Here is a 27,053-nt window from a genome sequence, read left to right as displayed (position 1 = left end):
TCTACTGGTATGTATGATTAACAGTTATAGTAACCAGTGGCAAGTAAATTGGCACTCTTTTATTGAAGAACTACATGTATAGCCTTTCAAATCTGTACTGCACATTGGCATTCTCCCTCTTCATTGCAAACTTAAACTCTGCATAAAACAATGAACAAATAAATATCACCAGGTAGGATAGAGGTTGCAATGTAAATGCTTTAATCCTATGTACTTATAAAGGCTGCAATGGATTGTATACTCCCCGGGGAGTTGAGGAAGTATAAAAGGCTGTTGTGCCGCTATAGATCTGCGCCAGGGGTAATAATTGTAAAACGCTTTGAGCACCCAGACTGGGAGGGAAAGTGCTATTATAAGAACCAACATTATTATTATTATTCATCAAGGCAATCATTGGGTTTCCATATGTCACGTTCAAGACTTAAAAAGTCCACTATATACTCTACTTTCAATTACTCCACTCAACATGTCCAAGCTTGCTTGTCTTTATGGCTTCATGGCTACACCATGTCATAGGGAATTCACAAGGACTTTACACTGTACACACATTGTCCCTTGACATGCAACTCTACCTACACAGACATTGGAAGGTGTCCTTACATTCCTGTGAAGGATGATATTGAATGTGAGGTCATTACCCTATGACCATGGCATGTACAAATTTGAACCAATTGATCTATGAATTGACATACCAGCTGACTTCAATTTGTCAAGAGTACAAAAATAGCTAGTCTGATAGGCCCAGTACTTGGTCTGCCTATGTATAAACCACTGGCTACCCCACATTAGTGGAAGGAACGCCTGAGGGGAGCATTCACACGCTAGAAAATAGCTTGAATCTTTGACCAGTTTCACACCTCCTTTGGCTTGTTTTCCAGGAGCCTAGCTAGGCTACATAAAATTGATGTGTGCATTATATATAGTTATGGGCTAGTTTGTGCATGTTTTAACTTTTTAATACTTCATTTTTAAACAATATTGGCAAAGTGTATAGCAGTGAAAAAGTGCTGGTGTGAATTCATCAATGATACTTCTAGGATCAAACCACTCATCCTGACAAGATAGCCAAAACAATGAGATATGAAATAAAATAGTATGATAACTTTATTTTTTGTGAAAAATGAAACATCATCCTGATAGGATCGGAGACAAACTTGTTGCCGGTTGTGTAAAGTAGGAGTGATTTCCTAGTTATGCATGTTACATGTTTTACAAAAATAGATTTTATTTCATACATTACGGACAGAAATGAACAATTTTCTGAATGTATGTTTTCTGTAGTTTACCTTTTCAACTGAATGGAATCACTACATGTGTGGAATTAATTAAAGGGGAAAAACTTTGTGATTTCACATTGATTTAGAAAAATCTGGAAACTAAACAAGTTTTGATTGATTCTAGCTCTGTACTTAAAATGAAAGTGAAAGTGAATGTCTCATCCAATATTCAAGTTTTTAATGAACATAGTAAAGTTTGCTGTGTATTAGTTCCTGCCACCTATGATTGATGCCAACTCCACTTTCTACTGATACAATAACATTCAAATGACCAGGCTGAAAGGAATAAACACAACTGTGATTTTCAAAATAAACTCAATTGATAACACCCCTGTACAATGTATATAAACAATTACACTCTTTGGAAATCCCAATTCAAGCAATCAATGCCAAGTGTGGTATCTGATACAGGAGGTCATACAATACAAGCCGCCAATATCTAGACTAACTGATAATACTAAAAACACTATTTGTATAGACAATGTTGCAATACAATGGAGTGAACCTTAAACTGAGATTGAACACAAGACATCTATTTTACAACCTCCAGTTATCAGATACCACACTTGGCTTTGATTGTTTGAATTGGACTTTCCAAGGAGTGTATTTGTTTATATGCAGGGGTCTTATCAATTGAGTTTATCTTGAAAATCACAGTTGTGTCTTTATAATCCTTTCACACTGGTCATTTGAATTTAATTGTAAGTGAAAGTGAATGCAACCAATGCAACTTTATATCTCATTTATCTCAGCAGGATCCTTTACTCATGCAATCACATTGAAAAGTGATAAGTAAGTTGCTATTCTTTCACAGTGCAGTAGAAACAGGCTTTCGCTGAACGGCTTTTGCTGAACAGATTTAGGCATAGACTTGATTGATTGATGGACATGGATGATTTTAAAGGCTTCAATTGTCTACTTTCTTAATGATACTGACCGTGATTAATCTGTTGGCTTCTACATCCCAACTGTGTACAACAACGCCTCTATAATTATACCAAACAGAAGCCAAGCTGAACAAATCAAAGCACTTAAAGTACAGTTGGGTATCACGTAATGAGGGCTGCCAGGTTCGATCACATGACCACAGGAAGCTGGTCAGCAGTTCTTTGCGATTTGACTTTCACGACCCTGACCTGGCTGATGCCAGGCTGGTCTGCTGGATTAGGCCTTGAGCAAGTCCTGAAGCTCGACAGTTAGTAAGTTGGCATTGAAAAGTCACGACATTTTTATAACTGTTTATTAGGTAGTCATTGCATGTAAGTAATTGGCCCAAAACTGACCAAGTACGGGCAGAGTTACGAGCTCACAAGTCTCAAGTACGAGTGACATCTGAACGTATATATACAGGTGACGTAACGAGCTCGTAAGTCTGAAATACGAGTGACATCATGTAGTGGTCCTCCTAATTACTGACCAGGGAAGAAAGAAAGCGCCCGGGAGCAAACTGGAGGGTAAACGGAACAAAATTTGTGTAGGTGCAAGTTTTTCAGCCTGAAATTTTGTAGCTGGTGACGTCCATTACCATTGCATGATTCATTGATACGGGATTCAGTGAGTTACTGCCCGGGGAAAATCTAAACGTCAAATCGATATCAAAAGTCGATTTGTGATTGAACTAGAATGTTAAGAACCCTATCTAACCTAACTTGTGGCCGCACAAGTCTTGTTTTATCGTTTTTAGGCTAACAATCCCTTCGTTCACCTAGACCATGGAAGTACTTCCATGCCTAGACTCAGTACATTGTACATTTTATCTGCGCCATCTTTTTTCCTGGGACATATCATTCTGTTGAAGGGTGTGTGGCTATAGTAATGACCCGCCTTCCAAGTTTTTTATGTAAGTGACAAATGATGACAAATAATAAGAATGTGAAGCGGTATAGACTGAATTGAACTTGAAGGACGCAAACTTCTGTGACTTTTGACTCCAAAAAGTATTCCTCCGCACCGCTCACATTAATCACACCAAGTTCAGAGCCGATTAAACTTTCAAGTTACGAGTGAATACAAAATAACATATGCCTAAACGTTAGCTTGCCGAGAATTTTTTTCACATCAATGATAAGAGAATATCATTATTATTACATTTAATTTACAACAACCAAATATTCGCCACGTACTTGCGGAATACGACAAGCGTGAGTCCTCTGCGTACTCATCGAAAATTAGGTGACGTCACCCGTATATGGAAATTACGAGTTCAGACGTCACTCGTACTTGAGACTTACGAGCTCGTAACTCTGCCCGTACTTGGTCAGTTTTGGGCGAATTACATACCTCAGTCATTGAGTAATCCCAAAGTATTCAGCTGTTTATCAATAAGACTCGACAAAGGTTTGCTATGTGAGCCATTGGCAACTAGTAATGACTGTAATTAAATGTCAACCTACTTGGTAGCCACGTCACCTAAAAATTAATTGTATGGTCGGTGTAAAAAGTCATACTCTATTCAACTGTTTTTCTACCCCTGGCGTAAGCACAAGCAATGTGTATTGTAAAGTGTTTCTCATGTGACCCCTTCGCGTTGGCAAAAAGTGAACAGAAATCAATTAAATTCATACCTTGGTTGGCGTTACCCAATTACATAAAGAAGAAGTTGAAATAATTGGACTTGAAATGCAATCTGCAAGCCGATAATGTAGGACAAAGAGGATGTAGTGTTGTTACTTTCTACTACACAACAACACTTTGTAATACTTTGGTCAGTAGGATTTAAATAGATGGCTGTGGGAAAATTTCAGCTAATGACCAATTTGCACTAGTAACATTGATATCGCTGAAACGATATGGAATATGGAATTTATACTCCAGTCATTCTACGTCATGACAACGTGTGCCTATACGTCACATCCCAGGGTACGAAATATGAGTCACAACATTGACACGGGTATAATTATGTTATTCTCCAATATTTTTCTTCATTCAGCCAGAAAATACACTTGATCTAAGAGTTTTCACTACTCATCTAGCGACTCGTAGTGACAAGGCCCCTTAGGTCACTCGTATTTTCCTTGAATGAATGAAGAAAAATATTGGAGAATAATATCTAAGTCTTTAGTTTGCATTTGATGTTGTCTGAGTGTGCAGCAAATACACCATATCACATGTGGGGAAATGCCAAGCAACTACAATTTCACTGTAACTTGTTATAATTTATTTTTGCTGGATAAATAGAATGAACTAGCATCCTTCTGGCAAATTATGAGTTTGCTAGTTATTATCTCTTCAAGTTGCCATATGGATGAACATTGGGTATTTATTTTGGATTTTTAATTTATAAAACAATTTTATCATGGCTTCCTACTTGAAAAACCAATATGAAACAACAACATATGTGAATTCCTTGTTTGAAACTCAATAAATTGATTAATAAAGATTAATAAATGTGTAAAATCCTTGATATTGTATGTACAATAACAAACTTTTTACACTTTTTTTTTTTTAGCTTTTTGCAATGTATTGAGTTACAAACACAGACTTGGTCAGTGTTGTTTCACATTGCTTTTTCAAGTAGGAAGCCGTGATAAAACTGTTTTATAAATTGAAAATCCAAAATAAATAGCCAATCCTCATTCATAATGGCCACCTTAAGTCCGACAGGGCTCGGAGTTGGAACCTGGCATACATGTACAATTAACTGTGATTGAATCACATCAAATTTTCGATAGCTTGTAGCTATATACTTATAACATCTTAAAAAGCTGTTGAAATCTGCTCAAGATTGTACTGCATAAAATGAAATTGGCTAAATCTCTTTTAGAGCGTATTGCTAACCTGGCATGTATTACTTTTATCTCTGAGTATTAAAGGCAACATGATTTGCCCATTGTACATGTGTATTTGCATGCATGTACAATGTATATAGTCACCAAGATTTGTCTGTCGTGAACAATAATCATTTCTCAATAGAGATACAAAAAGTCTCAGGGACTGTCTTGATATTAACAGAGCAAAAAAAAAACCCCACAAACATTCTGACATTTTAGCAATGACGAGGTAATATTTAGCCTTTGAACTGGACTTGTCATTCACCTTGAAATGTGAATCACCACAATGTTGTACTCTAGATGGGTTGTTTCTAACAGTATTATGGGAAACTTTAATTGTCAGGTGACCTCGAGTTGTGGGACTTTCACCTTCATTTTTATATAGCCTCTTTATAATGTATGTACAAGTAAGAGCCTTCATCCAAACTTTCTGTACTTAAAATGGAGCAAAGAGGGAGAGACTATCGTGATCCCGAGTGGGACCACAGTTTTAGAAAAGGTACATAAAAAATTTGTTGCTGTATATACAATAACAAACTTTTTTGTTTTTACACATTTTCAATGTTTTGCAATTCTTTGAGATTATACAGACAAGGATTTTAATATACACAATACCCTAGTAATGTTTCCTTATTGTTTTTCAAGTACGAAAACATACTAGAGTTGTTTTATGAATTAAAAATCCAAAAATAAATATCCATTTGTGATCCATATGGCAGTTTAAGCTACATTATGTAATGCTGTTCACTAATCAGTGTCTTACAACCACAGACATCAAAGCTTTGACGAACATAACCTGTTACAAACAAGGAAAGTAGACAATTGAAATGGATTAATAACAGTTGGCACAGCAGATGTCCCTGTATTAAAAGTTGCAGTAGTTCCAATCCAAAGGCTTACATCCTTGTGTTGAGTTTTAGTGGTTTTAACCCAACATTCAAATCCATGTTGTTGACTACTTTAGTACTTATGGTTCTAACCATGTCAGCACTCCAATGATTTCTAGATAGATATAGTCAAGTAGTGGTTTGTTATCGTGGCTTCTTTAATCAGCTGTCTACAGTATGTACCTTTGACTTGAAGTAACCTATGCTCATTGAACCTTGAAATTATGCAAATGATTCGTATTGCTCCCCTAATGATGGTTAATAAGTTTATGTATTCTTTGTTATTAGTATTGATTGCCAAATGATTAATTTCAGATGTCTAGACATTTATAGCAATACATTACGTAACAAATAATGAACATGGTCTGTAATGGGTAAAAATAGTTTTATTTCATGGTGTTAAATCTTTTATTGTCCATTTATTTCTCTGCTGGAAGTGATTCTTTTGGTGTTTTTTGCCAAGAAAGTTTTACATATTCGTTCGTTCGTTCGTTCGTTCGTTTGTTCGTTCGTTCGTTCGTTCGTTCGTTCGTTCGTTTGTTCGTTCGTTCGTTCGTTCGTTCGTTCGTTCGTTCGTTCGTTCGTTTGTTTGTTCATTCGTTCGTTCATTCATTCATTCATTCATTCATTCATTCATTCATTCCATACTGTCCTTCCATCATTCCTTCATTCATTCTTTCATTGTTATTCATTCATTCATTTAATCTCATGTTTTTGAAATTATATTTTCATATATTAAATGAGAAACATACTGTAACAAAGTAACTTTTATCTCAATGAAAGAGATACTATTAGAAATAGAATTTAACAAGTGTATATGAGTGTACATATATATGCTGCCCTTTGGGGTGTGTTTCCTAGCCTTTGGTCTAAAATGGGGTCTGTTTTTTTCAAGCTGAAGAGCCTAAAATAGGGTCCACTTTCCATTATTTTTTTATTTTGCTTGGTCTAAAATGCGGTCTGTTGTCCTTTACCAAATCATTAAATTGTCCCAAAATGTTGCCTCCTAAGGAAAATGTATTTTGTTTAAACTTTCATCTTTTAGAAGCCTGTAATGGTCTAAAATGGGGTGTTTGATTTACCAGAGATGGCTACTGGTACACCCTGAAATTTGTCATCCGATGCAAACTTACAAGGTTGTCTTGACTTACAACCAAACAATAATCAAGGAATCATAGTTTCAATTATGATCGTCCAATCTATCACCCCACCTGGAAGGACTTAATACTACCCATTCCTCTTCCTTTGCAAAATGGAACAATCCATCATATTAGCATAACTGAATGCAAAGACAATAACAAATGCAAGTATAATGACCATAGACAAACAAAATGTCTACAGATATTTCAGAAATGTCTAAAGAAAATGGGTAAATAGATATAAGAATGTGGTTGCTGCAGAGGACTTGTTCTGATTGGTGGAGGCCCAAGTCATAAAATCAAATAGATTTTGGGAGTTTAATGCCAGGAATTAATGCTGTGCATTACAACTGTTGTACTGGTAATTTGCATGTATTACATATTGATTGTTTGCAGACTTTACAATCTCAGGCTATTACATAATGTTCATAGCTATTTTTAGCACACCTGGTCTATAGTCATTAGAGTTCAATGACCCTCTCTTCAACAATAGATGTATGTGCATGCTACTAGAGTTTCTAAAATCATGTATAAGTACTGTATAACAATACAATACAATACAATACAATACAATACAATACAATACAATGTAATATATCTTTATTATCCCAATGGTGGGGAATTCTTTGTGCAACAGTAGAGAATAAAACCATACAGGATTTTTAAAAAAAATTAAAATGCAAACAATAAATACATGTACAGTTAAAAAATGAAGAGATAGTCACAAATTAAAACAAAGGTAAATTTAATACATTAAAATGGTGGAACAATGAGTTACTAATCATTCAGAATGAATGAATATTTAGATCTGTTGGTTTTTGTCTTTGGAACTCTAGACTCTGACTGGATGTTTGACTGGATGTTCAAATTCCTGGTGATAGGGGTGTTGATTATTGCTTTATAGTATGATTGCTTTGCGAAAAACTTGTTTTTCGTACAACTTTCAAGGCTTAGCCCTGTTGTACAGCAATGATTGTGCTACAGATGTTAACAATTCTACTCAATAAGCCTATGTTTGTTTTGTATATTCAGATTACCAAACCTAGCAAATCATGGGGAAACTTAAAAAAAAAAATTCAATAAATGATCTATGAAAGAAAATTAACAACTTTTTGTCAACTAAGGTACAACAAATGTATAAGATGATGAGGCCAAAATCAAATGAGTAATTAGGCCAAAGACATGGCTGTCTCGTTTGGCAATGGTTTTAACCTGAATTCAGGCCAGTCTATCAAAACGTTCATTTTTCATTGCACAATTCTTCTGGTCATGTACAAAAAAAAATTGACTACCAAGTATTCCCTGTTGACTACCATTTTCAAAACTTGGTAGTCAAAGTGACTACCAACAAAAGGAGTTGATGTTGAGTCCTGTGTACAATTATGCTTCTTTGCCATTGGCACGTTTTTTTTTTTCTAGGATTCAGTGAGAACTGTGTCAGCTACACTGAGCTCACCTGGAGAAGCACATATAAGATATCAAGATATATCTCCCTTTGCCAGCTAAATAAAAAATCAACTTTGTTCCTAGCTAGGATTTTGTAGGTATTAAAGAGACTTCTCCTTGGGATGGGATTCATTTCAAAGGTGGTGTTAGATGGAAGCTGAAATAAGATTGCATTTCATAAGGACTTCCGCTAGATCATGTAGATTATGATTTTTGCATATTTGCCTGGTATATTAGTCTTTGAAATAAAAACACCGAATTTGTGGGAATTGAAATGACTATCATTGAAAGCCCAATTTGAAACTTAAAGTGCACCTGTGTGTACATCTGAAAATGAAAAAAATTGTAATTGTGGCAAAAAAATGAGAATTGTCAGAAAGCATCAATTTGAACTTGTAAACTTTAAGTACTGAAATGTATGTGCAGAAACATGATTGCATAATTTTTTGCATAGAAATTGAATGATAAAATGATTATATTAAATTTAATTAGGATAATTCCAGTGAAATCAGTGCAAATTGATTTGATTTACAACCAACTTGAATGTATTTTCACTTGAGTATATATGTATACTTCCGTCATTGTTTGTGTATTGTATGTTAGCTAGATACAAATCTTTTAATATCAATTTGTTTATCTCCTATCTCCTTTATTTAGCAAAGGTTATCTTCTTTATGTCCATAATATATAGTCATTGTGTCAATAGATTTGTAACTGATACAAATAACATGTTAAAAATGAGACAATACAAAAGATGAATTATTGATCTTATATGAAAAAAAAAGGGAAAAAATGATTCTTGTGAGAATTTATTATATCTGTCCAGGTGGTATCTCATGTGTAGATCTATTCAGGGATTGGCATTTCATACAATATGGTGTTATTGTGTGATTTATAGGATTCCCACCTCACAAAATCAATTCACAGAAATGATTTTGGTACTGACTTTATATAAGCTATTATGATGTATTAAGAAGAACATGTACCACTCCAGGACATACAGGTATTTTCATAAACGTTTGTTCATCTTCTGGAAAGTCCTGTCATCATATAACACCATGCAAATTTCTCACGATTGCAAGGAAACACCAAATTTTAACTTTTCGCCCCTTGTATTGTTCTTGCACTGGTTCTATGTTGCCTTATGGATAACAGCAGACATACATATGTTTGTGAAAATGTTGGCTCGAGACACTTGAAAATTAGCCCCTTACTTTGTAAGAGCTCTTGGTAGCTATGGTTTCATCATGGGACATTGTGGTTTGTGTAATGCTTCCTGAGAAGGGTCTATCTGAAGACATGAGTACTGATTTCATTTGATTGTGCAATGAAAGTAGATAGATAAAATAGGGTTGTTACCTCGCGTTAATGCAAATCTCACAAAGGACTTTTTAAGACAAAAATTGAATACTTGAGTTGATAATGAAGGCTGTAGTCCTGCTGATATATTGGCTGTAACATATAGTTACAACAATATCACTGTAGTAGTAGTAACCCACTCTTAATTCTATAGTCCTCATCGTAACATCTTAAAAATTGTGGGTACATGAGTACATGATTTCATTTGATTGAGCAATGAAAGTACGTAGATAGATAAAATAGGGTTGTTACCTTGACTTTAATAATGTAAATCTCACGAAGGACTTTTTAGAGGGAGGGGGGAGGAAAATGTTTAGTTTTACCATATTTATATTATTAGAGCTCCTGAATTTCAGCAATAAGTGATAATCATAATATAGGGGTCGTTGGATCATGAAAGTATGGCTGCCCAAATACTGGAATATTTTAAACTTAGAACGGAACTATTCACATTTCTTTAAAGTCTATTAAAAAATGTGAAGACACTATCTTCTCGTGAGTGTTGAATACTCTGTGCCTTTTATAAGCCTTCCTCTTTATCATACACATACTATCTGATTCAAGGCTGATGAGTTATTTTTTGTCATCAAATACATGTACGTGCAATAGAATGATGGTCAGCTGTTTAATAGCACACTTGAAAATGGAAGAACATCATAAATATGTACATGGCATTGAGCAGGGTTTTGAGATAATGCTCTAAAGAGGCACTTGATTTACTGAAGTAGGATAATATATTCCTTTTAATCCACTCGTAGGATTAATGGTGAACACTGCTGTGGAAGTTATGTCCTTGTGTAAATTATCAGATTATTACAGAATATGACAGAACTACATTATGTGTGAATTAATGCTAACATGGTGTAGTCGGTATTTGCATGAGTGCTTGTGGTATTCTCTGGCTGTTGTGAATTACAAAACACAACCCAAGTATCCACAATGACATTCGTATGTCATAAGGTTCTGTAACATTCCATATATTTATATCTGAAACAAGAAAACGATCGCTTCCTTATTTGCATATCATTTGCATGCAGGTATACAATAATGTTTTCTTATTGCACTGCAGTGCAAATACCACTAGTATGCACATCCATCGGTGCAAGTAATCTCTGGTACATGTGTAATAATGATACATAAGGCCAGAAGAAAACAATTGTGTGGTTCCAATTACACTCAATTTTAGAGTAGATGGGTAGATGGATTTTTTATTTTTATTTTTTAATATATATATATATGTATATGTTTTCTCAAATATGTAAAAAAAAAAGTTTAGGGGTGGCAGTGAAAGAGTAGGTGGGGTTGGGTAACCGGAACCAAACAATTTTTTTTTTGTAGGTCTAAGGGAAAAAGGGTAAAAGGGTAATAATTTGGATTTAAAATGGTTTGTCATTTATATATAGAAATATGAAAGGCCAAAAGGCTTTATGATTAAATCAGTAATAGTTAGATACTCGCATAACATTTGTCTTGATCACCATGCTATTATCTCTGTGCTTCATTTTATCTACCAGTAATATGACTTGACTAGCGAGTATACAATCTATGTGACCCTCAGAATTAGCATTTATAATTTGAATGTCTCCAAAACATTAAAATTGAGCAACCAGCATATAGATTTCAATAATGAAGGGAATACTATAGTGATTAATATTAATATTCAAATTCATACAGTTTTCATTTTAAAGAATTTGCTGTTTTCATTGAATATATAGAATTGAGTAGCTATATTAGAAAGATACTCAAAGTGTACATTTTTTTTTCCATTTCAGAATTGCCATTGAAAAGCAATTTGCATGAAGCCAGGCAGAGATCCTTTTACTTATTTCATCCAGACCATCTTGCCAAACTTCACATAGCCACAAGTCAAAATGGATGACAGTTTCTTTGACCTCGACAGTATTATGGATGACCTTGGGTCATGTGGAGTCACCAGTAGTATGAGCCTGGGTAGTGACAGCCCAGGGGATTACTGTAGCGATTCCAATAATGAAAGATCAACTTTCTTTGATCTTTGTGATGCTGATTTACAAGTTGAAGGTAAGTTTGGTTACTAAATCTAGTATGTGTCTTGATGCACAGCAATTGTTGCTTTAATTATCCTTGGCAAATATAGGTCACACGTGAAAGCCTGATTGCTATATTTGTCAGCAATCTTATTTGGAAGTCAAAAAAGTCAATAATTGATGAATAAATAGATAATAGTAAGTATATACTCACTTGTCTAAAAAATCAAGGTTGAATTCTATCTATCAATCCATCAATCCACCAACCAATCAATCAATCAATCAATCAGTCCAATCCATCCAATCAGTTAGTCAATCAATCAATCAATCAATCAATCAATCAATCAATCAATCAATCAATCAATCAATCAATCAATTAGTCCAATCCATCCAATCAGTCAGTCAGTCAATCAATCAATCAATCGATCAATCGATCAATCGATCAATCGATCAATCGATCAATCAATCAATCAATCAATCAATCAATCAATCAATCAATCAATCAATCAATCAATCAAAATGAATTTTTAAAGTGCACAAATATTGTTCTGTTAAACAGCATCGGTAAGTTAAAACCCAATGTTTGGATCTTGTGTTCTCGAAAATTGAGCCATTAAAGATTGAACGGATCGTTCTTCTTCTCAATAAACTTTTTTCATACAACCTTTTTCACATAAACATAAGTCCTATTCTTATATTATATAATCTGAAATGAACTTAAAGGCCAAGGTTTCAGTCCCAGGTTCTCACATTAGTGATATCTTATCATTAGAGCCATACAGATTGCATGGGATTATTCTTTTGTTCTGGACTAAACTTGTCTATAGCTTTGTCAGACAACTGTTTTTCACACCTAATGTTTAATACTTGATAAAACAGGCCTTTAAAATAATTCAATCCCACAATTTCAGATTGAGTGCCATCTTATTATCAGTGGAGTCACAAGGATTTTAAAATAAGGTTTACTCATGTAGATTTGCTCACGACAAACTTCTTCTATAGACATATTAAACTCTGCTAAACCACCCAAGACTTCATTTTCTCATCCTAATCTTAGTACAACAGTGTTGTACAGCCTTGCATTAATACATGGTTCCTTTGGAGCATACAAACATTGCTTTCTCAGTCCATGACACATGGAAAAAGCCCCACTTTAAAGGTATATGATGGAGTACATAACTAGTTGACATACCCCTAGAGTGGAAAACAAGAAATCTCAGCATGTGATGCAGTCAGTAAAGTCCATAGTCCATGTCCATAATACCTTGTCTGTAATTGAAATCAGTGAGACATTTTGTACTTTAATGGGAACTCTCTGCAGGAATGGAAAGTAGGTTCAACTACCTGTAATCAAACTGTAGATATGTTTCTAATATCTGTAGTAATTTTTATGATTTGATCAAGTTATGGAAAAATGATGAATTATGGAAATTAAAGTATGGTTACTTGTATGACTTTTGCCTTGGAGCATTATATCGATCATCACCCTTTTCACCCTTTTAATTTCGTAATTACAGAATAGTGGCAGTCATTTAATTCCGATGATTAAGTCCTTAACAAGTGGGGATTTACCAAATGATAAAAAGTTGGCTAAATGTATTGTAAACACGCAGGCAAATTATTTGTTGCTCAGTGGAATTTTGTATCATTTATGGTCACCGTCGGGAAAGTCTGCTCGAGCTAAGGATTATGTGACAATTAGTTATTCCATGGTCACTTCAATTGTGTGTTATTAAGCAGATATATATACAATGATTTAACAGGAAGTCATCTCGGGACATTGCGATGTTTATATACAATGAACACATACCAGTATGGTGAATTATTAAATTTTGTATCTAGAGACATCATTCAAGTGTCTACACCTATATATACTGGTATAGAGGTTACAACACCTTGACCTTCATCTTCAATGTCAAATAGTAAATTGTTTGGCAGTTTATTTGGAAGCTTATTTCCCAGTAACACCATATAAATGTGTACACATTGTTAAAGATATATCCTTACTATTTAGATGGATGTCTGACCATAAATTCCATTTTCAAGGTAAAACTGTAAATTGCAGAATAACTTTGCCTTACAACAACGAGTTAGCGGGGGAGGGGGTAGGGCTAGGGGGGGAGGGTGGGGTCTATGTATTCTATGAAGGCTTGATGTGATCAGAAAACCACCATATTCACTGAAAATTGTTACAATTAGGTATTAATTAGAGGTTGAATTTATCCATGCAGTACAATAGTGACAGGTTGAAATCACGATTGCATTAGGTCATTGATTTTTGGGTGTGGGGTTCATAATCAATTTGATTGGATTCATGGTATCACAGTGTGTATGGCTACTCAGATATGTTTCCCTACACCTTGATTCAAATAATGATACTACTAATACTGAAACATTAATATAGCACCATCTATCCACGACAGCGCTCATAGGTGCTTGACAGAAGAAAAAATATGAATAAAACAAAAAGCACTGCATGAAGAAATTTTCTAAAAAGGCAGGGAAAAAAAGCAAAAACAAGAGTAGTGCAGAAACATTGGCTCAACAAAGGTGACAAGCTTTAAAAGAGTAAATAACAATAACAACGATTTAAAAAATGATGAAAAACGGGTTTCGACTTAGATAGACATGTAAGACAAATCTCAAAATATGTTTGTAAGAATTGTGCAGGGTGTACGATATGTATGTGTCGGCATTACATTGACCAAATCTGTTGTGAAAAAAAAAGAAAATTCCAGTTGTGGCTAGTGAAGCTGTAAAGTATCTTTGGAATAAACTTTGCTAATAGTGAAAATGTAGAAGGAGAGAAATGAGGGTAGAAATTGTAAGCAGCATCCTTTATAAGTTAAGAGGTTTTTGGAATAGACATACATTGATTCTCCTTCACTAATCAATGTATTGATAATATATATATATATATTCTAAATGTCAACAAGTGAGGGTGACATATTAGAAGGTGTTGTTAAAGTAGATTAAAACTTGTCATTTTTATGCAAGCTTTAAAAGTGTGAATAGCTGCAAGGTGTATTTTATTTTCTTGTACTGTATGAATTACAGCGCATTGATTCAAAGCTGCTCTTGCTGGAACTGGAATATTTTGTGAATCTTTTGGTAGGTTTTTATAGTGACGTAATATCTCACATCAGTGATTAGTATTTATTCAACTGTTCATAAACATATTTGTGTAGCGGTACACATATTTTTTCAAAAATTAATCTTTCATATGCTGACTTCATTTCATTGGATAACATTGTTCTCCCAATGAAACCTGTCGCAGGATGTACAAACAAACACAATATCAGATATAAGAACAACAACAACAACAACAACAACAACAACAACAACAACTATTACTATGACAACATACATACATGTACTAAACATTCTGAAAAAATCAGATTAGCTCAAAACTTAAAAAGGCAAGACTGAAAAATGAAGCATCAAGCACAAAAGTGACAAAGGCAAAATGTTACATTGAAAAGAAAAACAAACCAAGAACATTTGTATTGTACAATAAATCCAATCAAATTCATTTTTTGGGGTCACACCCAATCAGTGCCCCCTATGTTATCATGATTTGAACCTATTACTGTACTTGGGTGAAACCAAACCTCTAATTACTATGTAAAATGTCTTTTAAATTATTACTATTGAACAATTTCTTGTTATATATTGTTGGTTGTCTAATTGAAAAAATAATACTTATGTTACAGTCACCTCAGCTTTTTGATGCATGTTGCGTAAATAGTTAGATATTATTATTCCCCCAAAATTTTCTTCGTTCAGCTTGGAAAAAATGAGTGACCTAAGGGGCCTTGTCACACAAGTCACAAGATGACTGGTTACAAAACCCTTAAGGTCGTAGGTATTTTCCAGCTGAATTAAGAAAAGTATTGGAGAATAATATAATAGTGGAGACAATAATTATGGTGATTTTGAACATTTTGCTTCATGCTTTGAGCACAGCGGAACCATTGATATGGACAAGCGTTGATGTCATATAGACACATGTTGTCTTGATGTAGAATGACCACGATATAAATTCCATAACTAGCTGAATGACTTAGAAGCATGATAACAGCTTAAAGTAAATGGTTCACTCAGGAAACAAGTCAGGAATTTGCTTCAAAATGATTGAATGGTATTCTAAATTTCAAAGAGATGCCATGATACATTGAACTTGGTCAGAAATTTGTATGATGAATGTTAAGAAAAGATGCTGTAGAAATTTGAAATCCCCCGAAAAGATGTCTTTAAACCGTAGAAAAGCCAGGAATCTGCCTTATACTTGTATTGTATTCCAAACTTCAAGAAAAGATTCATTTAAAATTAAGTTACGAAGGAAAAAGGTTTTTCGATAGATGCTTTTCTGACGTAGGTACTGCGAAACTCATAGATACCAGGGAGAGACTACTAATACTATACTAGATGTGTCTTTGAAGGTGTTATGTGTGGATTACACAAACATATTAGAACAAGTATCTTTGGGAGACGTGATTATGTATTTACTGGACAGTGTTGATAGTACAGTATATATTTTTGCCTCTGGCAAATACATGACCATGTGGATGCATTCCCCAGGGTTTACTAAATGTTCATGCAGTAGATCCAGTGAGGAAATCGCCAAATCCTTAGAAATCCATTAAGTCAGTGTATACTAAAAGGCGAGATGTAAATCTTGGAGACATTACAAGACTTTCAGCTTTTTATTTATTCATGATTTGTGTACTTATAGCTCCCACTGCTGTTGTAATTGTAATATCACTGTCATATTGTGAGTATACGTATTTCAAGTTGTTGCTTGAAAAGTTTGGCAGGAGAGCATTTTAGGACTTATCTGGTACACTTTATTTTGGTGGACAGTTGAACCTGGGAAATTAGACATCACAGTAAAAAACTAATCATCTGAATCATTCGACCAGCCAAGTTCTGTTAATCATGTTTAGCGGAGTTCTTTCCACAGAAAAATTATTCACACAGATTCACGTCCTGAAGTACTATAAATTCCAGTATAGAAATAAAGTCATTCACAATAATATCTTTTAGTTATGTTTTACGGAATGTTGTTTCAACTTTGGTCTGATTTAAGAAATTATTGTGTTGTTCAAAATGAAAGGAAAATCAAACTGTCTTTAATAAAAATGGGAAGAATGACTTCATGTATGTCCCTCATGCATGTATGAAGCAATGCAGAATTTTGAAAGAGTAAACTATTCCATTCACACTCTATGCTATTTTCAATTTGGATGTTCAACATGCATATATATTTTTTTATTTAGAGGGCATTATTTCCTACAACAACAACTGAATGTTGTGGTGTCGAATGCCCAGAAAATAAAGGTCATACTCATTTTTTGTTAGAACATGTTCAACTTGATTTTCATGTAAGATATGTCGTTTTACAAACTTTTTTCGTTTTTATTGCAGTTGATGACTGTAAATCAACAATTGTTACTAGTAGTTGTAAGAAGAGTCCGTGTTTACCAACGTGTCGAGTTTGTGGTGACACATCATCCGGTATTCATTATGGTGTGGTTTCATGTGAAGGATGTAAGGTAAGCTGAAAGTCTTAAAATAATCATCAGTTGTGCTACAATACCATTGGCACTATTAATTTAGCTGTTGAAGTTTCTTGTGTAAAAACTTCATATTATTGATGGGTATAGCTATTCGTCAGTTTAAAAACAAAAAAGTATTTTTAATTGGTAAGGAATATCAGATGTCAGCAAAAATTTGGGATTTACTTTAAAAAATATTTTGACATTGTGAGCAGAAATAGTCATTACTACGTATTGACCCAGAGTCCATGAGCATTTATTCTTGCACTATTTTATATTAGTTTTTGTTCAAAATATATTACTATGTCAAGAAAACGTAGCAATTGCCCTAATCAACTCTTCTCATGAACAGCAATGTTATCTACCCTTCTCTTATTACACTTAATCCCAAAAGGAACACTTTCACATCTGACTTTGTCTCTCTCTTCTTTTCTCTTGTAGGGATTCTTTAGGAGGTGTATAGCACAGAAGAATATTATTGTAAAATGCCAGAAGGGGGGAGAATGCTCCATCAGAAAAAATACAAGGGGACGATGTCCGGAGTGCAGATACAAGAAATGTCTTGCTGTCGGCATGTCCATTCACTGTAAGTACTAGAAAATGTTTATTAAATAAGGATCAAAGGGGTGAAGGAAATACTGTGAACTCACATATCAATGGTGCGTAACATCATTTTAGTTTATTTAGTGGAAATAAAATAATAATACATTAATCTATCTTAGGAAACATGTGATATATTAAAATCAAATTACTTCAACAACATTGACACTTACACAAAAAATCCTTCAGGGTGGTGTATTGATATTTAATGAGTATTTTTGGATAAATGAATGATTTACATAATTGATGTTTGAAGGTACATGTACATGTGATGGGAGTTTTTTAATTCTTATACCGCAAGCTGCATTTAATAGATTATTGCAAGAGATGCATCTCAAAACATTTTATGCAGCAAAATAAATAGTGAAGGGCAAAATACATCTGTGAAACCCCATCTGTAATGTCAGTCCCAATTTGAACAATTTACTCAGCAGTGTACACTTTGGATGTCGCTGCCGAGCAGTCTCGTCCTTCCCGGAGACTGTCTCAGCGTACTGATTACTGAGGTAAAGCTTAACCATAGTAAGTGGACACCAAAGAAGAAAACTGAGATAATGGTTTTATTCTGTATTATCAAATTAATTTTATAGAAGCGCAAACATGAAAGGGTTTATGACTTTAATATAAACTTAATTTATTTTTGTCTCCAACTGATAGTTGGTCTACTTTGGTGATTGGTACACATGCAGTTCATGAACAACAACAACAGACAATAATGACTGCCATGTTTTATTGGGGCCAACATGAATGCTTTCTCCTTACATTGTACCTATCAACTTATTCCTGAGGAAATTCTCCCTTCTTTGACTATTAAACGTAAAAAAAAATTGAAAACCACTGGGGATATTTTGTCAACTTTAAATGCCAACTGCAAATTAGAGTAGTGCGTCTCATATAATATATTTGTAAAAACATTACACACTTGCCCATACAATAGTCATACAGTGTAGCCAGTATACACCTCTTATGCTGCTGACAAGATGTCGATGAAAAATGTGATTCGCAATCGCCTCCTAGTAATTTTATGACTCTATGAGTAGACTTTTCCATTGGTAACTATGAACCCTGGAAGTTCATTCTTGTGAGACACATTCAATTTAAAGTGTGGTTCAAGTTTGTTAGACTGACTTTTAATTTTCATAACATACAAAATTTTATGTTTATCAGGCCTAAAAAAATGGTAGAATTCATAATGCACAACATCCATGATTCTTAGCTTAAGAACTCATACTTTGTGTAATTCCCAGAAGTACACTTGATACATGCACACAAGGCTGAAAACAGGGAGATTAAGGCATCGCCTGAATAGCAATTGATTTCCAATTATCAGAAATGGATTGCTTATTGACAATGGAAGTCAACTTATGCTATCTATTCTTTAGTCGAAAAATATCTTGCATGATTGCACATGAGATGACAAAATGAAGGTACAAAATTACAAAATGAATGAAGTCTTAATTCTGTTCATTAGACATCCTAAAAAATAGATGTGATGGATAAGAGGCTTTAACATTTTAGCATTTGGAGTGAGAAGGATTTGTGCAAATTGCTGTGATTGAGGATGAGGATGAGGATGAGAATGCGAAGGATTTGTTTCATTTTCGTGAAAATTGTTGTGACAGATTACAATAGTCTGATGTCAAAGAAGATTTGGATATACAGTAGATCATGGGCACTTGAAAGGGGAGGGAGAGGGGGATTATGATGCAGTTATATGAAGACCTTATATTGCACAATGTCACTCAAGCTTAAACGAACTTTTGTTCATTTAGACGAAAACGTCCTCCCCTTAGTATACGAATGTTCACAAGTTCAACGTCGACATGTTTATATATGGTGTATGTATAACCATTGAGAAAATGGTAGCGATCAAACTACTATGGTCGATACAACTTAAAACGTATGGTAAATTTACACATGAAAATACTAACCGGAAACCCAGCACTGTGTGTCACATTAGCAGTACATTTTAATCAACATCTCAGTATATATATAATATTTATTGCTCTTAAAGACCATTGGCCCAAATCGCACATTTACAAAAAACAAGCAAAAGAAATATAATTATGGTTACAGCATAGAGAGAGAAAAGTAAAATAATTATTCATACATGAATGAAATAACTACATAATTTAAATACACTCATTTCTTAACTTGAGAGATTTGTATACAAAAATTGCCAGTTGAATATTACAAAATTCTTATTACATGACATGAGCGCATACAATATTTCTATAGTAGGTTGTCTATATGACCACTGTGGTAACTATTTTTGCCTTAGATTGTGGTACAGGGGGCAAACTGAAATGAAATGGATTTTTTCCTCAACATCTGTTGACATATAAATTTTGCAAAAACGGTCTTCAAAAGATGTGAATGTAAACTGTTTATCTCAGTATAGTACACACAGAAGGCATGAAAGTTTTTGAAATTTGGTTAGAAGTGCGAAAATGAAGTTTAGCAATTACATTGAGTTGATGCCAAACCCCCTCCCCCCTAAATGAATGAAATGTGTTTATTGAATTGGTAAGCCGTTGTTAGTAGCAAATTAAACTTTACTTCCTGAAACACGAAACTCTTGAAATTTGCTACCTGAAATGTTCGACTGTACACTTCAGTCTTGTCAACAATAACCCACTGTTAGTGTATGTACATATAGAGTAATGAAGATTTATTACCGTAGGTTAAAGGGGAACACCACTCCAGGAAATAAAGATCAACCTGGTGTTTCTCTGAATTGCAAGTAATTGTAGGTGATATACACTCTCCTGAAATGAATCTCCAGAACCCATAGTTTATTGAAATGTCTCTATATTCTGGAGTGGTGTTCCCCTTTTATTGATTTGTATGGAAGGGATGCAGCTATACCTTGAGTGAGACACACAGTTCAGCACTGATTAACTTGATGTGTGCAAATATCACCTCTGGTTTGCGAGAATGTCTATAATACACTGATTGAATCTGGAATACAAAATGTTTTGCACAAATACAGGAATTTGATAGCCTATCTTTCAAAATACTGAGCAGGAAATCTGATTCCAATCTCAAAAAATGATTTGATTTCAATGGTCTCTTTGATTTCTTGAGTACAAAATGTTTTGCACAAATAATGAAGTAAAATGTAATAGTTTTTGATAAAAAGTAAACTATCCTTAACATATAAAACAGAAAATTGGGTGCTATTTTTAAAAAAAAAAGGTTTTATTTCCAAAGGATTATTTTATTTCTGGAGTACAAAATATTTTGTGCAAGTAAAGGCATAAAATATAATAGCTTTCGATAACCTATCTTTTGAAAAAACCCCAGAAAATCGTAAAAATGATTTCATTTAGACTCATATTCTTTTTCTTGGGTTCAAAATGTTTTGCACTATGAATGGAATAAAACATTGATAGCCAGTCTTCAAAATACAAAACAGAATTCTGAAGCAAACAGGAAAATGTTTCCGTTTAGCCGGAAGGAGAAAAGGTGGTTGAAGTCAGATTATTACTCAAGTGGTTTGTAATGGTTGTATAAAATCACTCGACCTTAAATCTGAGGCTGAATTCACTCCCAAGGGCAGACAAGAAGTATATGATATTGAAGTCTTCATTGATAAAATTGAATGCGTTAACTTTAACCAAGTACGCAGTATGGCTTCATCATACTTACATCTCTATTTAACATCACAGAACAGAAATCTCCAATACAGATGTGACTTCTGTGTACTCTAATTGAACCCTCTGAGACCTACACTATTTCGTGTGTCTGCCTCTGTTCATTGGCATCGAGAAATAATTGTGAATTTAAGTCCTATATTTTAAACATCTACCCAAAGGAAAACTGAAGATGATGAATTTTGAGAAAAGAAAGAAAGATGTTAGACTGATTAATAAAATATTCTCATTCGTTCACTTCATCCTATGTAATACTGTTAACATATCTTGATAATTTGGTGATCATAAAAGTAAGATCTCGTGTAAGTTTGTCCCTCTAAAACCTTTGTATTCTGATGTCATGGCGATGTATAGGCGTCCTATTGATTCATCTTCAGATTAACTGCACTGTTCTGTCGCAGATGAAGATGGATTATAAAAAAAGGCTCCAGTGATGCAATTATATACATGCTATCTACTTTCTCAAAAGTACATTTTTAAGGGGATGATTAGTTGAATGTCTAGTTATCAGTCAAAGTCTATATGGATGTGTACATGTGTCTGTAAGTTCAGGATGCAGGTTGAAATGTTGAGACCATTAGGTATGTAATTTAGGTCTTAATATGCTCTAAAAGGGAGGCAAAGGAAGACTGTAAAGGTCATTTGCAATAGTGCATAGATATTAATATTTATTGTGTTTTAATAAATTTAGCTTGAAGGGGAGAGGGAATTTTCTCTGTCTGATAGTGTCTTTTTATGAATTAAATATACGAGTCATGAATGTAGAAGGTGAAATATTTGAGCAGTTGCTATGATGCTGTGTATGGTAGCAAGCTAAGTGAGTAACTAGCCATATGAATTGTATGCATGTAAGTATTTGTATTGGATTTCAAATATAAAAAACCTTTAGTATGTTTTTCGAAAATGAAACGATGTGATTTGATACATCTTAAGTACGACAAACATGCCTTGTAAGCCCATTTTTCATGACTTGAAAGAAATGTACTGTGTGACTTTCGGTGCGGGGCGAGTTGGAATGTTGTTTCCCCACACGCTTGATCATCTGGGTGGTCTCGTAGAAGAGCCCCTAACAGTGAGAGTCTGGGTAACCAAGGCTATATGTGCACTTGTTCTACTCTAAAAGATGTTATTTGGAGGTTTGTTTTAACGTGCAGTTGCATAGAAATAATGGAAGTCTGATGTGGGCAGGAGGAATAATGTTCGATATGTTAGTGTTTGAGAAAGAAATAGGAAACATGGCAATGGTATGAGTAAAGTACATTCATGATATTGTTGGTACAAGTAAGTTGTTTATTTACAAGAAAGTACAACAACATGTGTGAATAAAAAGATGAAAGGAATGACATATAATTGATAATTGCATACATTTGGTATTTATGGTGAAATGTTTTGTATTAAGGCATGTCGATGGTTGAGCAGAATAGCTTTTGCACCACTTATTAACAGTAAGGAACTTAGAATGCTGCTCATTGGCAATTGATTGACCATTTTTAAGACAAAGTTTCAAATCTTAACACCTGGATCAATAAAAGTTACAGTCTGTTTTATGTCGTGATCTGTGTTTAGGCTTTGGCGAAGTAGTGATCAGGATTTGTCAACTATTACTAGCTGGACTATATAACAAATGGGAATTGTAGTTCATGACTTCTCTGGAAAAAGTCAGCGTTCAACAGTCGTGACATGCTTTTATGATGACATTATATATTCTGTTACAATTGTGTAATGATAAAAATAAGACCCAAGAGAAATATGTCGCATTAATATTCTCAATTTTTATCCAATAAGAAGACCTAGTTTTTCTATGCCATATGGAGGTGCAGGTGCATATTTCTATTGGTGGTAATTAGCTGAGGTCCAAACAACTTGTAAGGTGTGTCTCCAGTAGATCAGCTAACGAGGTTACATTGTTGTGGGACGTAGGACCATACCATGTATTTCAGAACGTAACTGTTATAAAACACACTGTATTTCAATATTTGCAATTAAATCAGAGACAAGTATTTGTGGCAAACCCATTTCAAGACCTTCAGGGCCTGACTCAATACATTGCAAAAAACTAAAAATGTGTAAAAAAAAAAGTTTGTTATTATACATACACTAACAAACATTTTACACAATTATCAGTCTTTTGCAATTTATTAAGTTACAAACAAGGACTTGGTCTATGTTGTTTCACACTGATTTTTCAAGTAGGAAGCCATGATAAAATAGTTTTATAAATTAAAAAAATCCAAAATGAATAGCCATTCCTCATCAATATGGCCACTTTAATTGACTATAGGTACAGAATTTTTGTTTGCTGTCCACTAATATACGAATGAAGTATATTTTAACACATATCTACATGTGTACATTGTCATAGGCATAGACATGTACAATCGAAACCAGGTGACTATAAACAAAATTACATACACTGTCAGGCTTAACAAAAATATTTTTACCAACATTGCTACATTTTATCATTTGATATTACAAAAATATCGTACCAACATTGCTACTAACATTGTATATTGTCTGGTATGACAAAAATGGTTAACATTGCCATATTTGCTATCCATAATCCATGTTCTCAGAAGATCACCACCAAATTTGTCACTGTTAAACTAGATACTAATATATCACCTGAGCAGTATGACCTTGCGCCTAAGAATTTGCGTAAATAACTTCTTATAAACGTCATATCTCACTACCTGAAAAAACTTGAGTACTTGTAAATAGCGTATAATCTGTGTCTATTATGACCTCACACATATTGGAGATGTAGGCGTAAAAATAATTGTCACCCACCATTAAGTAAAATTAGCATAAAACCAAGATCAACTTATCTGTATTGAAATAGGCCTGATGTCTGAACAATTTGAAAAACATCCCTGATTTTAATACAATTCTACAGCATACCGAGGGATAAGAAATGGTAAATGTGAGGTGATGATACCCTCAATTTGAGCAAGGGTGCTGTATTCTCAATTTCCAGTTTGCAGTCTGAAATGGCCTACTGAAATCAAATAAGCCATTTTGAGAGTTCACTAGCCCAACATTTGTTTACACGAAGATGCCGAAATTTTAATAATAAAAATATAATAAGAATGATAAACATTTGTGTAGCGCCATATAATCTACAACAGTGCTCATAAGCACTTCACAGAAGAAGAAAAAAAAAACACAATAAAAAACAAAAATACTGCTCGAAAAAAAGTTATTAAAAAATGGCTGAAAAAGGTAAAAACAAAAGTTGTGCAGAAACATCATCTCAACAAAGGTAAAACATTTTTAAAAGTAGTAAAAAGCATGATTTAAAAATGATCAAAAACAGGTTTCGAGTAGGACATATCAAACAAATCTCAAAAAATGTTTGTAAAAGTAGTTCTGATAGAATACACACTGTAACACTGAGTGAAAAGGTGAGTTTTCAATTTGCATTTGATGCCTCAATTTGAATGAAATGAATTGTTTTGAAAAACTCTATGTTTTCATTTGAAAATGGGATCATCCATGTAAGTGATCACAGACATTTTTTCGGCCTTACATGCAAGCATCTGAAAATACTTTTCTTCAACACAAATATATCGACAGTATGAACAGCCAGTTCATAATTTTCTAGAGCAGCTTGCATAAACCCTAAATTAAGCTTTTGTAGTGGGCGTTGAAATGACATTGCAAATCAGCTTTTGGTTTCATTAGTACACTTACTGGCATAATAAAGGTTTCTTTCCTCAACTTTTAGTTCCCACGCTAAGCATAATTATATACCATATTACTACCCAGGTATATACAAATTGTATAACTTGTTATTCAAAGTGTTTCCGACCTTATCATAGAGCTCTCACCCATTCAAGTTTTTGAGCTAAAAAAAAGTGAGAGAAAGAAAGAAAGAAAGAAAGAAAGAAAGAAAGAAACAAACAAACAAAATAAACAAAAGAGGCATGATGTCTCAATAGGGAACTTGCAATCCAGACTGAGCATGCTCAGACACAAAGGATTATGGGATTATCTGTAGTTATCGTAATACCTAATCTGATAGAGTATTAAAACCTCCTACAATGGTCATGGTAACCATGACTACATTATTTGTGGTTACAAACAATGTAACAGTATTGTTTACAATCCTGACTGATTCATATTTATCACCGTATTACCCATGATGCACTATTCAGGATATTCAAGGAAGCGGGTTTGCAAATTCCATTTTCTCAATATGCCTCTCATTTAAAATATATTATAAGATTCAAGTTTTTCAGCCAAAAAAATTAATCAAACAAACAAACAAACAAGCAAACAAACAAACAAACTAACTAACTAAAAAGCCTGCCCCAACTATAGTTGTACCATTAAATATTTGCCTTGGTGAATGTGCATTCTAGTGGTATTCACATTGAAGTGCGATAACCGAAAACATTACATTTGCATACACTTGTACTTGTATTCAAATTAGTGTACAAAATCATGTGAGCGTGTATATGTAGTCATATTTTTCATGAAATATGCTGTTTTGAATAAACATGACTTTAATGGCTGTGTTTTGTCCTGCACTTTTGCTCGCTTATACGCTCATCATAGCCCCAGAGAACGTGCACCACACGCACTCATGAAGTTACTCCAATTCTAGATTTAGCATTCGTGCATCATGGGGGGGTCTGTCATTATCACCTTAAAATGTCCAATAGAAGTTAATGCCACGTCTTGTAGAATTGCCACCATTTATTCTTACCAATTAGCCATAACATTTATAGTGGAAAATTACAGTAAAACATATGGAGCTGCAACAGATAGTTGCAGTGAAGCATTACTGTGAAACATTGCAGCTGGAACAGATAATTACAGTAAAACATTGTAGTACAAATAATTGCAGTCAAACACTGCAGTGGTACAAATAATTGCAATGAAACATTACAGTGAAACATTGCAGTGGTACAAATAATATTGCCGTGAGACATTGCAATAGAACATCTGTAAATTGTATGATAGACCTATTTATTGACATGGCATAAGCTGAAGTTATACTTTTTCTTAGCTGAGCATTATAAGTTTACATAAAATCTTTATTTAGTATGCTATAATCCCATCAATACATGACAGCCTCTGATGTCATTGTCTTCAGTCTGATGTTATTTTGGTTTTACTTTGAGATATACAGCATATTAAGTCAGGGTTAATTCCCACGACATTTAGTTTGTATAGTATTATTGATTAGAATCGTTCATATTATGCCTGCAGGAATACCGAGTTTGATTCCTGTCAATAGTTCGTAATGGTAAAATATATTTATGCTTCAGAACAACTTGTATCTATGCAGCAAAAATAACCCCCAAAATTGTGTAACTGTAGCTTACTAAGTTCTTTGAAATTATACTTTTA

The 27,053-nt window shown here is 34.0% G+C and overlaps 1 protein-coding gene across 1 annotated transcript in view; it reads left to right on the top strand.

The window, feature by feature from the left end:
• The first annotated feature begins 11,782 nt into the window (after nucleotides 1–11,782).
• Nucleotides 11,783–27,053, top strand: part of LOC144449773 (nuclear hormone receptor E75-like) — a 32,198-nt gene continuing 16,927 nt past the window's right edge. Inside the window, exons 1-3 of the mRNA XM_078140349.1 lie at nucleotides 11,783–11,918; nucleotides 17,312–17,439; nucleotides 17,884–18,028. Of these exons, the coding sequence (XP_077996475.1) occupies nucleotides 11,783–11,918; nucleotides 17,312–17,439; nucleotides 17,884–18,028 (409 nt within the window). The remainder of the gene's footprint in view (nucleotides 11,919–17,311; nucleotides 17,440–17,883; nucleotides 18,029–27,053) is intronic.

This window comes from Glandiceps talaboti, chromosome 18, assembly GCF_964340395.1.
Source record: "Glandiceps talaboti chromosome 18, keGlaTala1.1, whole genome shotgun sequence".
Taxonomy (NCBI): Eukaryota; Metazoa; Hemichordata; class Enteropneusta; family Spengelidae; genus Glandiceps; species Glandiceps talaboti.
The sequence above is the reverse complement of the archived record's forward strand: the minus strand, read 5'-3'. Positions and strand labels throughout refer to the sequence as shown.